We start from the raw sequence: 14852 nt of genomic DNA, 5'->3' as shown, positions 1-14852 counted from the left end.
AAATAAGCAATCGTACCTGAGTGATTAATTTTGAAGGTCTATATCCCCTAACTTCCTGTACGGCTGCTTTGACGTTGAGGCAGTGTTTAGAAGCTGGGGTGGAGTCACATGACCGTTGCTTTGGAGATGAGTGGGCGGCTCTGTTGAAGCGCTGTCAGTTTAAAAATCAGATAAAAACTAAAAGTTAAAAAAAGGAAGAAAAATTCAGGTTTATCAGAACACACACACACACACACACACACACACACACACACACAATCCTGATATATATATATATATATATATATATATATATATATATATATATATATATATACCCCATTCTGTAAAGGTTTTTTTCATGTGAAAGGTAAAGGAAACAGTTTGGGCAACTACAAGTCTGTGAGGGATAAAAATGGATATCACTCTCTTCCCAGAAAAAAGAAACCGCACCTTGGCTACAGCTACATTGTTCTTTCACAGACTGATGGAGTGATCATCAGAGAGACTTCACTTTACTAAACGGAGGTCAGAGTCACATGACTGTCACATGGACAGTAAGCATCACATCTGCAGACTAAATTCAATTTACTGCCATGGTACTGACTGCATCAAATGTGCCCAAAAAAAAACTATCCTACAAACTCACTGTCTGCTGCAAACAGTCTACTGAATGATTTAGAATCCTGATTCAAAAAATGATAAAAAGATGTTTTTTGGTCAAACTTTAAATTGTTAAGTAAGTTCTGAATAAATTTTATACCCCTGATTGAAGTATCAAATGATATTTTTAATCCTAAAATTTAAACTTATGAGAATTCAGATAATCAGAAGTGTTTATTCCCTTTCAGATTACAGTCACTAGACACTGTATAAGACTATGGACAGGTGGAGTAAAGCCTGTAAACTCTGCTATGATTGCTATGAATAAACAAGAGAGTTTAGCCAAGGACATCTTTGTACCACATTGGCCAGTTAAGAGGGCTGGAGCACAGACAATGTGTTCTTTGAGGATAAAACAACATTTTGGTTTGCAAACAGAGAGAAGAAAAAACATTTAAAAGCAAACAGACAGTACGTACAAAAGAGCAAAGAAGAGTTAAGTCAGCACAAGTTTAATTGAGTTCAAATGTTGAAAAAAATGTAGAAATAAAAAAATCTGAGTTTACTGTTTATTAACAATGCAACTCTTTTGTCAACATTAATATCTGTAGCATTATTTTTTTTTTTAATTTGAAACTATGTGAAAAGACCCTGTTTTGAAACTGTTGTTGTAGCCGTTTTCTTTTTGATTTGTTTGACTTCAGATAAAATCTTGTTTCTTTCTCTCACAGGATTTGAAGGAAGACAATGCGTGTGTTCTCCAAGGATCCAGAAAAACCTGCTGCACTTGCTCTCTGCTCTAAGGAGACGATGAAGAGGAGGCTTACTTCATCCCTGTGACACTTTAAAACCTTTTGAACTTATTAGAAAGACGGAGAAATTATAGTTAATTATCTATTAACAATGTCTTTCTCTTTAAGGAAAAAGATTGCTTCACACTTCACACCTTTTAAAAAAAAGCATTGGTGAGGACAATAACCTTTAACTTGAAACAGAACGTTCATAAAACGCACACCACAAGAGCACAGTCCTCTGTAAATATTGAGAAATTGTGACCACGTAACCATGTTTTGACAGTATTAATAAATATCTTAAATGTCTGTGGTTATACAGCAGACCACTGTGACGATAACTGCCTCCTATAATTATGAGCTGCCCAAAGCTATACTTTGGCGCCACCCTCTGCTCAATGAAAGAATTAAAAAAACAGTACAAAACAATACAAGGGCATTTAAGGCTAAAAATGTGACAAAGAGGGATTTGTTTGGATTGTTGTTGCAGCTGTCATGACTAAAAATCTATTAATGACACAAAGTATCATACAAATGCAACTAATTTACAGGTATCTTTGATTTTTAATCGAGTTAATAAGGAGAACTCTGGTTGTTTTGCCTGATAAAAAGAATACTTTTGCTTTATCATTCTATTCATTAATGGGATAAGACGTATTTTGTGATGTGCTGTGACCTTAAACCACAGTATAAAATAACACAAACGTTGATGGGTCCTATGAGCTTTTATCTTGCTTTTGTATCAAATTTATTTTACTTCAGACCTAAACTACTTTAAAATAGAAAGTGTATTGAGTTAACCTGAGATATATGGTAAATTAGTGTTAAGGACTGAAGTTTAAGATGAAATTAGTTTCCACTACTCAATCCCTCCTCCACTTCTTGAGTTAATTGAAGTTCTAAGCTGCTTTAAATAGCTTGAAAAACAGCTTTTGAATATGCCAGTATTGTGCTAAAAAAATGCAGGATTTCAATAGTGCAATGTCAAAGGTTATATGACTTCTCTGACAAAGAACAGATGCATAATGAAAATGTGTATAATGTTTACACAGATTATAATGTAATATAAATGTTAATATAATAAACTCATTTTCTGTATTAATCCCATCACACCATCTCTTCTTTATCAAACTGCGTCATGCCAAAGTGTTTAGGTTTTGTTTTGTTCAGACCCCTCCATGTGAAGCAGAGCGGACAAAACGTGATGTGGTTGGTCAGGGTGACAGTTGAGACAAACGCACATTTACCCTGAGCTTTGTCTCACAGGCAGAGCTGCTCGCCAAACATCGTCCACACACATCTCATTTTACCATCATAACGGAAAGATTTCCTCTCTGTTTCGGAGATCTTGAAAGTTGAGATCGAATGATTCAGAGATGTGTGTTTTTTTAATAACTTAAGGCGGAATTTCGTGGAGAATCTACGGAGGTGCTGTGCCTTCGAGGTGCGTTCAGGGTCGTGAACGGTTGAACGGGTTGAACTGAACCAAACCATCTCAACTAAAAGCGGAAGTTCACGGTCAGAGTGTGGTCGACGAAAGATCGGAGGCGAAAACCACTGTATGATGTTTCGGCAAGTGATCAAGCAGATCCGGGAATAAGGTGAGTATTTTCTTTGTGGCTGAACTAATTTAAATATGAGATTTGTGAGAGAGGCCTGTCAACATTTTGTGTTTACATCCAAACAGTTCCTCACACTTCCTGTGCCCCATGATTTAACATGATGGGATAACGCTTGTTATGATTTGCCGCTTAATAGGAAAAAATGATTGGCTGGTTGATACTGAATTACATCTGAATCATAGCTTCTCTTTGTTAAAGACAGGAACCTCTACATTGTTTGGGGTTGACACATGGCCACCAGACAGCGTCAACTTCGATACAAATTAAAATCAAACGACATCAGTGCCTGTTGGTCTTATTACCTCAATGCAAAAAGTGCTGGTTGTTAAGACACCATGAAGAAACCAACATATTCTGGATATATAAGGTTTTCTTTCTGTTTCACTGTGTTGTGATCATGACTTGTGAGAACTGTTCTGTAAATTCCTCAGTTGTTGAACAGGCTTCATAACCACACAAACTGTCATTATAATGGATGTGATATGTCAGTGTAATCTGAACACCTATCTCTTCTCTGTCGTGACTGTAGATGGATGAATCCATTGAGACCATCATCCAGCTGTGACACCATGATGCCCACTCACTGCACATTGTTTCCAGAACTTTTGCCAAACCAGAACCTGTCAGCTCATGCTGCCTGCAGGTCTGAGCTGGTCTCTGAGTCCACATGTGTGGTTTTTGATGAGCCTCCTCTGCCTGGGAAAGTCATGGAGGACAGCAGCGAGCAAGCTCAGTCTTACACACAGCTCAAGTTGGAGCCTCAGCTGGCAAGACTGGACGCAAACACAAAACTGAGGTACTGGATTTGTTTAAATTCTGTGTGTTGAGTTGAACTTTGATGTTTTCATGGTGGGGTGATCAGTAAGTGAAACATCCACACAGTAATCAGAACATCCTTTCTGCTTCTTCTCCTCTTCAGCTCCATGTCAGAGCTCACCATGTGTCGTATCTGTCATGAGGAGGGGGCTCAGGAGGAGCTGCTGTCCCCCTGTGAGTGCTCAGGGTCTCTGTCCTCCGTCCATCGCAGCTGCCTCGAGCGCTGGCTGTCTGCTTCAGGAACCAGCTTTTGTGAGCTCTGCCGGTACCAGTTCACTGTACAGAGGAGATCCAGGTCTCTGCGTGAGGTATGGAATATGTGGGAGCTTCAGCCTGTAATTAATGATGTCCTATTAGGGTTCCACCGTGAGTCTCCCACTCTTTTTAATCTTTCAGTGGCTACAGAGCCAGTCTCTACATCAGGAAAAGCGGACTCTGTGTGGAGACCTGGTGTGTTTCCTCCTCATCACTCCTCTGGCTTCTGTGTCGGGATGGCTCTGCCTCCGAGGCGCCACGGATCACTTTCACTTCTCCAGCCGGATGGAGGCCGCGGGGCTCATCGCTCTCACTGTGGCTCTCTTTACCATCTACCTCTTCTGGACCCTGGTCAGTGTGATACTAGAGGGGGGGGTGGCTGAATGTTACACAGAGATCAAATTCATATCAGCCTGCTCAGGTGCAGTCTGATGCTTCTGGTAGTCTGAAACCAGGTCAGAATAAAATGTCCAGATGTGAATGCAGAGCATATGCTTGGTTATGGATTAAAGGCAGTCTTTGTGATGTGTTGGCTTATTCTGATGACACTGAAATTCTGATGTCAACTGTGTATGTAGTGTTTGAATGTTTGGTAAAAGTGTAATTTGAAAGAGAACATACACTTTGAAAAAAGGAGAAGAACAGTAGTGAAAAACTCTGTTATTAAGTTGTCTAAAAATAGGGTTTTTTATATTTTCAGCATATCTCCATGAAATGTTGACTTTTTTTTTAACCTCTGTCTCCTCCAGGTGTCTCTCAGGTATCACTGTCGGCTCTATAACGAGTGGAGAACATCCAATCAGAGAGTGATCGTCCTGCTGCCCCCCCGCCACAGTGAGATGTCAACGCTTCACTCCTCACAGTCCTTACAGAGAGGGAAACAACTGTCCAAAGAGTCCATCGTTTGAGGGTGAGTCCAGATCCTGGACCAGGTCTTCAAGGGGACGAACTCTGTTCACCTCCAGATCAATGTGCACTTTAACTCAGTTTGACCCTCTGACAGATTCTGAAGGAGCCACTGTCTGAATAAATACTAAGATTTAAAAGTCATACCTTGAGAAAAATTGAAAAAAGGAAACACAAAGAAACACACTTTCACAACCACACACACATTGTCAGCCAGTGAGGCTGCCATGTTGACTCAGGGTGAAGGAGGGACTGATGACCAAATATGGTCATGAAACATGAAGCAACAAGAGAGCTCTGCTTTAATGAAAAGACTATTTGACAACTTTTCACCATCGTGAAGACAGTATATTTTCCCTTTCCTATTATCAGGAAATGTTTTTTTTAGAAATCCTGTATGCTTAAAATTAGTTTTTCTTCATGGGGCTAAATAATCAACAGGTGCTTACAGTTTTTCAACATCTACTGCAGATTTCTTCATCCTGCAGCAGGCAAAGAGGCTTTAACGGTGTCCACTGTTCCTGCTTTTGTTCCTGACACATTAAGAATATTATTTAAAGTGTCTGACAACATTGCAGAGAGGATCCCTGCAGAGTGAGAGCTTTTTGTGAAAGAGAAAGATAATTTTAACCACAAACAGATGTTACTTCCCTCTCTTCACACAACAGACAATGCTGACAGAACACAGGAGTTCACCGTAACTCCACTGTTGGTTTGTTTTTGTGTAATTGTGTGTTAAGAAATGGGTTTGAACTAACCATAATTACCCCAGAGGTTACAGCTGTTTGTGGTAAGGAAAAAGGATTTCACTCATGACAAAGAGAATTTAGTGCAACACGTCTCTTTAGTCAGACACTAAGAATAACAATTTGAGCTTATCAGTGGCAGAACAGGAAATATTAAAAGGATGAATTCTGATTTTTGACCCGTGGGTTTATGTTACAACCTGTGCAGCCTGTTTCTCTTGAGAAATACACATGACCTTTCTGTACTTATTAGTCATTATTTTTAAGCCATGGCTCTATTTTTCATGTTCTTGGAGGAATTCCATCAGCCATCTCCTGGTTCAGGTCTGTGCTCACTGACAGATTAAAGTCTATGGACAATTTTAGCACTTTTGACTGATTCATAATGAACGTACTTTATTTAGGTGCATTTATACCAAAGAGTATTTGTAAATTTTGTTTATTTCATGTGCGTAACAATGTGATAAAATTTAATATTATCAATAAAATGGATTTAATTGCTTTACTGGCTGTATGCAGGTTTCTTTCAACTGATTTATTTTTGCACTGTTCTACACATCTCATGTGAGATGTGTAGAATACCATGTAAGATTATTTGTAGAGGATGGTGCAGGATGCTATAAAAAAGACAGACCGTCAAACACCAACTGATTTTAGAAAATACCAAAAAGATTCTTTTTTAATGAAGAAATAAGACATCTCAACACTGGCACATTTTTTATCTACCACATGAAACGTCTTGGCCTCAGTAGAATGTTTTTTACCCTGAAAATGTTTAAATGTGATTGAGTCAGGAGAGGTCATGTGTGAGTTGATAAAACATATTAAAGAGCAAAGATACTGAAAAATAATTCACTAGCTAGCTGTTAAAAAAAAACCTGGTCAACACTTCCAACCTACATGAAATCTTAAATGTGTTCCCTAAGTAAAAGCAAAAGAAGCATCTACCTAATTATTATCCTTTTACCTAAGTCAATGTAGTACCTTTTGGTTTATTTGAAATTATTGAAAATGAGAATAAATGTCTCATCAACTCATAGAGAAACTCCTTACCTGCAGTAAGCTTCTCACAAACAGTGATGGCTGGGAGCAATTGTAGTGGATTTTGATGCTTCTTGATCTTTCCGATGTCGGTCAACACGGCTGTATGAGCATTGTTTATGTTCATTGATAAGCTGTGTAACGTTAGATTTTATATTTGGATTGTGACCTGTGGAATGTGCAACCATAAGTGAATGGCTTTTATGAGTCCTACTAAATGAGGATGGCAAACTACTAATCCACAAATGTCCACAGCATTGGTTCAAACTATTCAAAATGGGCTAAAGAGACAGTGATGCTAATTTTCAAGTCATTTTATGCAGTGAATGCTTTATTCTATATCTATATATGACATTGTGAGCATAAGAGTGTGAAAATAAGAGGCAGCAGAAAAAGAGGTCTTATATTCAACAATCTTACATTTGTGGATACAATTTGCCAAATTTAATTTTTTCATGATTTAAAACTACAAAAACAAGTAGATTTCGGGGGGGGGGTCTCGGGTCTCAAAGGAGACACAAAATATAACCCTGTAGAGAAATGAAGACCCAAACTTTTATTGTACCAGGCTGTAAACATGTTTATTTCTGCTGTAGTCATACATTTTAACATACAGCTCTATGGGAACTGGCTCACTGCAGGAGATAGCCTCTAGAGGATATTATAGGAACTACAGTTTTCAGCTTGTTACTACTAACGCCTTTCAACACTAGAGGCAGTTTTTTCATAAAAACAAACAAAAATAAAAATTAAAAAGTCCATACATCTGTTCAATGTAATAAAAATGAAGACAAAGCTGTCAATCCAAATTCCTCTCTGGTTGTTCCTCTCTGGGTGAGCACTCCAAAAACAAGGGGGTGTCTGGTGTAGGGTTTTAGGTGGGATGTGCTTTGGTGGCTGGTTTTTGATTTGAATTGATTGAATTGACCTTTTCCTGTGAGATTGTCTAGTGTGTGTCACACTTTGTTTTACTACAATGTCCGTAGGATGATCCAGATGCCTTGCACAATTTGGAACAGGAATTCTTAGGTCTGGAACCATGATATCTTCAGTGCCCTTGTCCCACTTATTGTGATTTGAGTGAGCGTTTATTCAGCTCAATGGAGGGGGAGGGCCTGTCACCTCGCTGTCTGTCGTTCAGGGCCATCCCTATCTCCAGGGCCTTTGTGCTCCATTCTTTGGAAGGAGCATTTTGAGCAATCCAGTTCTCCACTCGTCCAATGGTTTGTTCCAGTACCTGTTTGGTATGTGTTGTGTAGGCTGGCAAGTCCATTCTCACCACTCCATGTTTTTGGCACCACTGGTCAATTTGGGTATTGCAAAAATGATTCTCATTGTCTGCCCACAGCTCTTTGGGCACTCCCTGACATATGCAGGCTTGGTCAAGCATTTGGACAACAGTGCTGCCATCACATTTTGTTGCGGGCTTAACGACTACATACTCTGTCGCACAGTCCACAAGCACCAACATGTATTCCTCGCCCAGCTTTCCTGTTGGCTTCAAAGGTCCAACCACACCCATGCTCAGTGACTTCCAGGATTCAATGCTCTCTAAAAAGAAGAGTGGTGCCTGGCTGAGGTCAAGATCAGGGTCCAGCAAGATGTTCTCCCACCTTTCCCATCTCGCTCTTGTTGCTTGTGTGTGCTTCACCATCTCTTTTCTCAGGGATGGATGAACATTGCTGCGAGTGATGACTTTGATCACCTTGTTCTGTGCAAGCTCCTTCAGCCTGTCCCAATATTTGGCCAAAACTGCAAGTTCTTTCTCCTGTGGTGGATACTTCTTTTCCACAGAAGACAAAGTGAAGCTCCACCAGACCACTGTTCCAGCTCCTTCATTACTGACTCGTACCTTCGCATCATCGTCCTCACAGCTGATTTCTGCCACTAATCTGGTGTTTGGGATTCTTGGTTCCAAGCTTAAAGCCACTTTTACTGCCTCCTTCAATCTTTCCAGATTTTTCTGGTCTACAGCTGTCCAAACCCATGCTGGACTGTACTTGTTTGCAGCACCTCTATCCTTCTTCAGGAGATCATTCAGAGGTTTAGCAAACTTCTGGTAGTTGGGAACATGTTCTCTCATGGCGTTGCAAAGCCCCAAAATCTTTTGTAAATCTTTTTCTGAGGCTGGTTTACCCATCTGCTCAAGCTTCTTCCATAAACTGTCTGAAAGCCTCTGCTCAGTTGAGACCTCGTACCCCAAATAGTTCACCTTGAACTGTCCAAATTGGCACTTCTTGATATTGAGTTTAAATCCTGCTGCTGTGAGTCTTTCTGTTACCTTTAGGAGCTTCTCCAAATGCTCTTTTTCAGTATTATCAGTGATGAACACACTGCCACTGTAGATGGTTGCTTCAATACCTTTCAAGATGTCCATCACTGCTGACTGAAGAACTTTAGATGAGTTCTTGTACCCTATGGGGAGACACTGCCACACGTATGCTTGTCTCCTGTGAGTGAATGCTGTCTTCTTTTGCGAGGACTCAGCTAGTCTAATAGAAAAGAATCCATTTGCAAGGTTAAGGCAGGACTTAAACTTCTTGAGCTGCAGACTTTTCATTGTGCTTTTTACATCCATCAGTCTTACATTCACTGCCTTTGTTTGAGAGTTGAGGGCCCTGAAGTCCATCACTGGTCTACATCCCTCCCCGTCTAACCCAAGGTTATCTTTTAACATGATTGGGCTATTGGTGCAGGGACGATGGTCTCTCCTGATCAATTCTAAATCATACAGCTCTTTAATTATCTGGTCCATTTCTTGAGCATCCTCAGGTTTTAACTGACGCTGTGGAACTGGTTGATGAAACTTTCCTTCAATGGTGTGGGCGTATTTCTCTCCAAGGTCGCCACAGTCATATTCAAATCGAGCAAACTCTGGTACTGCGATGATTTGTTTCAACCTCTGCTTTCCAGCCAGGGAGAAGTTGCTGGCTTGAATCTTTTGTGCTTTCTCTGATAAAGGATCCATCTCTGCGACTTGCCTTTGACTTTCTGGGTCCTCTTTTTGATTATCTGGGGTTAGGGTTAGGGTTGGTTTCCGCTGGATTTAGTCAAAGGTCTCTTGATGGTTTTAATGGGGCTGGAACTGTTGATTTCACTTCCTGTTGAATTTCACAGTTGCTCAGATGTCCTTTCTATTTTGTTTTGAGTCTTACAACACCAACAGTGGCTATCTTTCTGCTGTGGTTCTTCTATTTGGCAGCTCTCTTTTGTCTCTGCTTTGGGCACCACCACGTGTCAGAAAAGGAGTTATTCCTGCACAGGAGGTACTGGACACACAAAAGAAAGACAAAGGTTAAAACAAAGTTCAAAACATGTTAAACATGAAAAGACAGAGCAGAGCAGAACACAGGAACAAGAGAGTCACAGCAGACAACCAGGAGACAAGTCTCAGTTTAGAAGTAAGTTCAGGTGTCAATCAGAATGGTTATGCGCGTCCTTGAAAGCTGACTTTGAGATATAGGAGTCTAGTTCTTATATTGTTTGTGAATTGTTCCAGTCTGTCAAAACTGAGGGCTGTATTTAGGGGATTTTCAGCGGGATAAAGTTTGTAGGACGGGTTGTAAACTACAGCTGAAAATTGCAGCAGACTGAACAGATAAGAGAGGGATGGACCAAGGAAAGTTTTGTAAATTAACGTGTACCAGTGTGTTTCACAACAGGTGTGCAAGGATGGCAGAGTTGACAGAGGAGTATAGTGATTGGTTCTTCAAAAGGCATTTGTAGCAAAATGCAGAATGATATGGAACATAGGGCTGGGCGATTATGGTAAAAATAAGAATCCTGATTATTTTAAGTGATATTAAAATCACAATTAATATACACAATTATTAATTTATTTAAAAACTTCAGTACTGATTTAAACACAACTTTAAAGAACCAGCAAGTGGCACATACAGTATTATTGATACACATAAGTCACACTCACTCGATGTGGCTGCACATGGAACACAGAAGAGCTATGAAGCACAGGAACTTGCATACATCTACACTGTGTGGCATATTAATTGTTTTTCTTCGATTATATTGTTTTTATGATTGTCAGATGGCAAAATTGAAATCATGATTAAAATCTGATTAATTGTCCAGCCCTAACGGAACATCAAACTTCTGTGGAGTATAATGGAAGATGGTGTCACTGTATTTTAACATAGAGAAATTGACGTCTTAACTAGGGCAAGTTCAGTGGAAAAGAGTATGTTCTGAACAGAAACCCACCTTTTGCAACTGAGAACAGTAATGGACCCAAGGGAACAGCTGGTTTTAAAAGATGAAGCCTAGCCTAAGTGTTAAAGGCAGCAGTTTATTGGGTGTCTACTCGAGGCTGGCTGCAGAAAGACTAGAAACCACATACACACCCAGCCAGCATTACACAACATCATTACAGCCTGATTCAATAAACACCTTTGGTCTGAAAAGCTGATTTCCCTATCAGCTCACTGTATGGGCAGTGGGGCGGGGATGAATCTTTTTACTAACTCGGGGGTTGAGAAGATATTAAGATTATGGGTTTGTCCAATTCGAGGCACAGATCATGTGACTGACAGGTCTGGTACCCTGTTATTGAGGAGGCTCAAAGCCCACCCACTGAGTCAGCAATTTCAATATGGCCTCTGCTGGCTGCTCTGTTCAGGAACGGAAGATGCCACAGAGACTATGCCCATATATTAAACAGTTCGTGGCTGGACCCACTTTGGGGCACAACCTTTGTGACTTATTTCTGGAATTTTACTGAATTTCATCCTCATATGTACAAAAAACGTTATTACACCGTGTCCAATAAAGTTGGAATCAAATATTTTGTACCTCTTATCAGAAAATTGTGGAATTGTGAAAAATGTGACTTATTCTTCATAGATACAGGGTTTATCTGCACAAATCAATCCATTTTTAATTATATTACAGCAAAAATTTAATGAAAATTAACTTTTGTAAGCTACAGTCAGTTCATGAAAAGAGGTAAAAAATGTTTTATTTCAAACTTTATGGCTGACAGTGCATTTTCTAATAAATGACAGAAAGAATGGTGATATCTCTGCATGTGGTCATTAATATAAAACCATAAAAGTAGGAACTCATTCAGAGTCACTTCTCATTTCCGAGGCTGGTTTGCAATCTGGAATTTGGAAAGAGGAAAGTTATTTAGCTGGTACAACATCTCTTACCTGATGAATTCTTGTGAAAAGGGTTTAATCCAATCCTGTCAAGGTTTCTTGTGCAATTGTTGAAGTCCCGTGTGTTTTTCAGGAGTGGGATAGTGAACTACGAAGTCTGATTAATGATTCAAGTCAGTTTGAAAAGGGCGGTTTCTCCTCTGCCTCGGCTGGAAACCCCCAGAAGTGCTGCTGAGGTGGAAAAAAAGTCTTCCTGCGTTGTCGTTTTGAAATCCCCTGATGTTAACCAAGCTGTTCAAAAATCTGACACTTCAAAAAAGTTTTCTCTGTAGATTTTTAATCCTCGGGTGAAATCTGTTCATCCAAAGCAGAGGGAGAGCTGAACTATGCTGTGAGGGTGACAGCTAACAAAGCTAATAAACTTCTTCTCCTCTGGCCTCTTTATCTCACTCTTCCTTGTGATACATCTCTTTCTCGCTCGCTTACACCCACACACACACACACACACACACACACACACACACACACACACACACACACACACACACACACACACACACACACTCAGAAGGTGGGTATGTGGGAGTAAAGCACAGCTGCACAGTCTAAAAGATGAAACAAGGAACAGCTATGTTCAAGGACACTGATGGCGTTCTAACATTTAATGCGGAGAGGATAAAAAATATTTTGACTTGTTGATTAGGAAACACTTCTGTGTATTTCTTCAGGTGTATGTCAGGTGCAAGATCTTTTACCAAATAAACTAACTTCTTGCATCTTTCTTTAGTTCTCACAGAAATTTTATATCACACTCCATCTCATTTCATAAAACTTTTACTTTATATACATAGAATTAGTTAGAATAAGAATAGAATAAGTTAAACTTATGAAGCTTTTGGGGTTTTTTTAGAAAGCAGTGGACATCCCAGGCTATAGTTGATCTAAACATAGCAAAAAAGTTAGGCAATTTGTGTTTTATAGATTATTTCTTTGTTGTAACAGTGCTTTTTGGTACTGAATCTTATACTGTTGGAAATCCTGTATGTATCTCACAGGGGGAGCTGAATCTGCCACTGACTTTTGTTTGGAGTCAGCAGAAGAAATAGGGGAAATTTTGTCATGGGTCATCAACATATTCAGCATTTGTGATATACCACACACTTGACCACATAGATAAGATTTCTGTTTTCTTTTAATATTGCTCCATAATGGTTGTTAATAGTAAATGTATTTTGACCGTTTGACCGTTTTTTCTGCTTTGAAAGACAAATTTAGCTGTTTTATTCACATTACTACAACACATATCAAGTTGTGACTTTGCTAGTGCAGTTTACATCTTATCGCTTTCAGTGCAGCTTTATGTCACAAAGTAAGCAAACTAGCTTAGGTATTTAGCTGCTCCAGTGGTACTGAAACAATGTTTGGTGGCTTGGTGGTACCACATCTAAATCACTTGATTCACACTTCTCTGAGTTATCACATCCACTTGGCTCCACGTCTATGAGGTTGGGAGAGTAATTAGAGTCAGGATCAGGGTCTTCAATTTAGCTATTGTGTCCCTCAAAGTCACTGCCATCTCCTGTGGGGACATCAGTGCAACCTCAAAAGCAGGAATAAAAAATCAAAGTATAATTGGACCAGCATATAAAGTTAAAATTTGGTTTGTTTAGTTGCAGATATGACAAAAATCAAAGTAGTTCACTATTTTACAAAGAACTAAACAATCAGGCATTATGTTGTGTTAATATTTATTCAAATGTATTTAAACTGAACAACCTAGATTAAAAAGTTATTGGAATTACTAAACTGACTAAGTGGGTTGTAGGTGTTTCATTATTGTAGCAAATAGGTCACATCAGTTTTTTCACAATTTTTTTAGACTGAAAGCTTTGATGATGATGTGGCGTCAATGCCAGGGACATCTTTGTAACTCATTGCAACTGATTTTACCAAGATGTGAGATCAGAACAGGTTAACTGAAATAAAGGACTTTTTATTAACAGGACTTTTTATTAAAGCATTCAAAGTGTTTGATGGGTTTGAAATAATCTAGGTATCCAAAAAAAGGCTTTTTAAAAATAAGCTACACCCTTCACTTTTGCTAACAAGTCACACTACCATGTTAAGGAAGTGATGGCTTGTCACTGTCACATGACTGTCACGTGACCACCACATCAAAATGTTCAGTATATGTTGCTTTGGATGGAGCATAAAGTTGTATGATCAAGATTCCTGGGCAGTTGCCAGGCGCCGCCCTGTTGGCTATGGCTGCCTTTTGTAGCAGTTTTCTCTTTTTTGTCCGTTTCTTGTAATTTTTTCATCTCTTTTTCGTAATCTTTGTATTTGTAGTGGATCATACTTTGTATGGCTCATTTGTTGGTCATGGACACCAAACTTTTTGTGGCTTAAGCCAAGCAGACTCTTGTAGTTTTTAGCAAGATTTTAAATACTACGCTGAGTCTCGTTCCCTAACTTGCCTGTATGATGTGATCTTTACACACGTTCACAGTCTTATTTACAACGTTGGAGCTTATTGGCTTCTGACATTAGTCCATTGGGTCTGATGAGTTTAACAGCCCAGTTGCTGGATTAAGACTTTGACATTAAAAAATGACAGCTGGAAAGTCATAACTAATCTGTGTTTCTAAGTTTTAACAAAAGTGACAACAGTGAATATTGATAGGTTCTGATCTTCTCACCCTCAGGTGTCTGGGAAATGCATTTGAAAATATAAACATTTACCAAAACAGTATCATTCATCTTCTGGAATGGATTACTATATTACGAGTAATTAGTAATGGCTCAAACTACTCCATATTGTACAGTTATTATCCATAACAGGGAGGCTAAGCGCCGCCCTGATGGCTTTGGCTGCCTTTTGCAGCAGCTCTCTCTTCTTTGTCCTTTTCTTGTAATTTTTTTCGTCTCTTTTTCATAATCTTTGTATTTGGAGTGGATCATTACTTTGTTTGGCTCATT

At 39.3% G+C, this 14852-nt stretch overlaps 1 protein-coding gene across 1 annotated transcript; it reads left to right on the top strand.

Moving 5' to 3' along the window:
- The first annotated feature begins 2670 nt into the window (after positions 1–2670).
- Positions 2671–6223, top strand: LOC141805055 (E3 ubiquitin-protein ligase MARCHF3-like). The gene is made up of 5 exons (XM_074689740.1): positions 2671–2974; positions 3525–3791; positions 3915–4119; positions 4208–4417; positions 4816–6223. Exons 2-5 carry the CDS (start codon positions 3529–3531, stop codon positions 4972–4974), a joined length of 837 nt encoding a protein of 278 aa, XP_074545841.1. The 5' UTR covers positions 2671–2974; positions 3525–3528; the 3' UTR covers positions 4975–6223.
- Positions 6224–14852: the final 8629 nt, after the last annotated feature.

Source organism: Halichoeres trimaculatus, unplaced genomic scaffold, assembly GCF_033239565.1.
Source record: "Halichoeres trimaculatus isolate MK-OKI-2021-1 unplaced genomic scaffold, fHalTri1.1 fHalTri1_scaffold_16, whole genome shotgun sequence".
NCBI classification, from domain to species: domain Eukaryota; kingdom Metazoa; phylum Chordata; class Actinopteri; order Labriformes; family Labridae; genus Halichoeres; species Halichoeres trimaculatus.
Note: the sequence above shows the minus strand (reverse complement) of the source record. Positions and strands in the feature narration are given on the sequence as shown.

Bases quoted from the DNA above. Each gene is read 5' to 3' on its own strand.
- LOC141805055 (XM_074689740.1), top strand. From the start codon at position 3,529: ATGAATCCATTGAGACCATCATCCAGCTGTGACACCATGATGCCCACT. The intron at 4,120-4,207 runs GTATGGAATATG...TTAATCTTTCAG, and splicing joins GATCCAGGTCTCTGCGTGAG to TGGCTACAGAGCCAGTCTCT. The intron at 4,418-4,815 runs GTCAGTGTGATA...TGTCTCCTCCAG, and splicing joins TCTACCTCTTCTGGACCCTG to GTGTCTCTCAGGTATCACTG.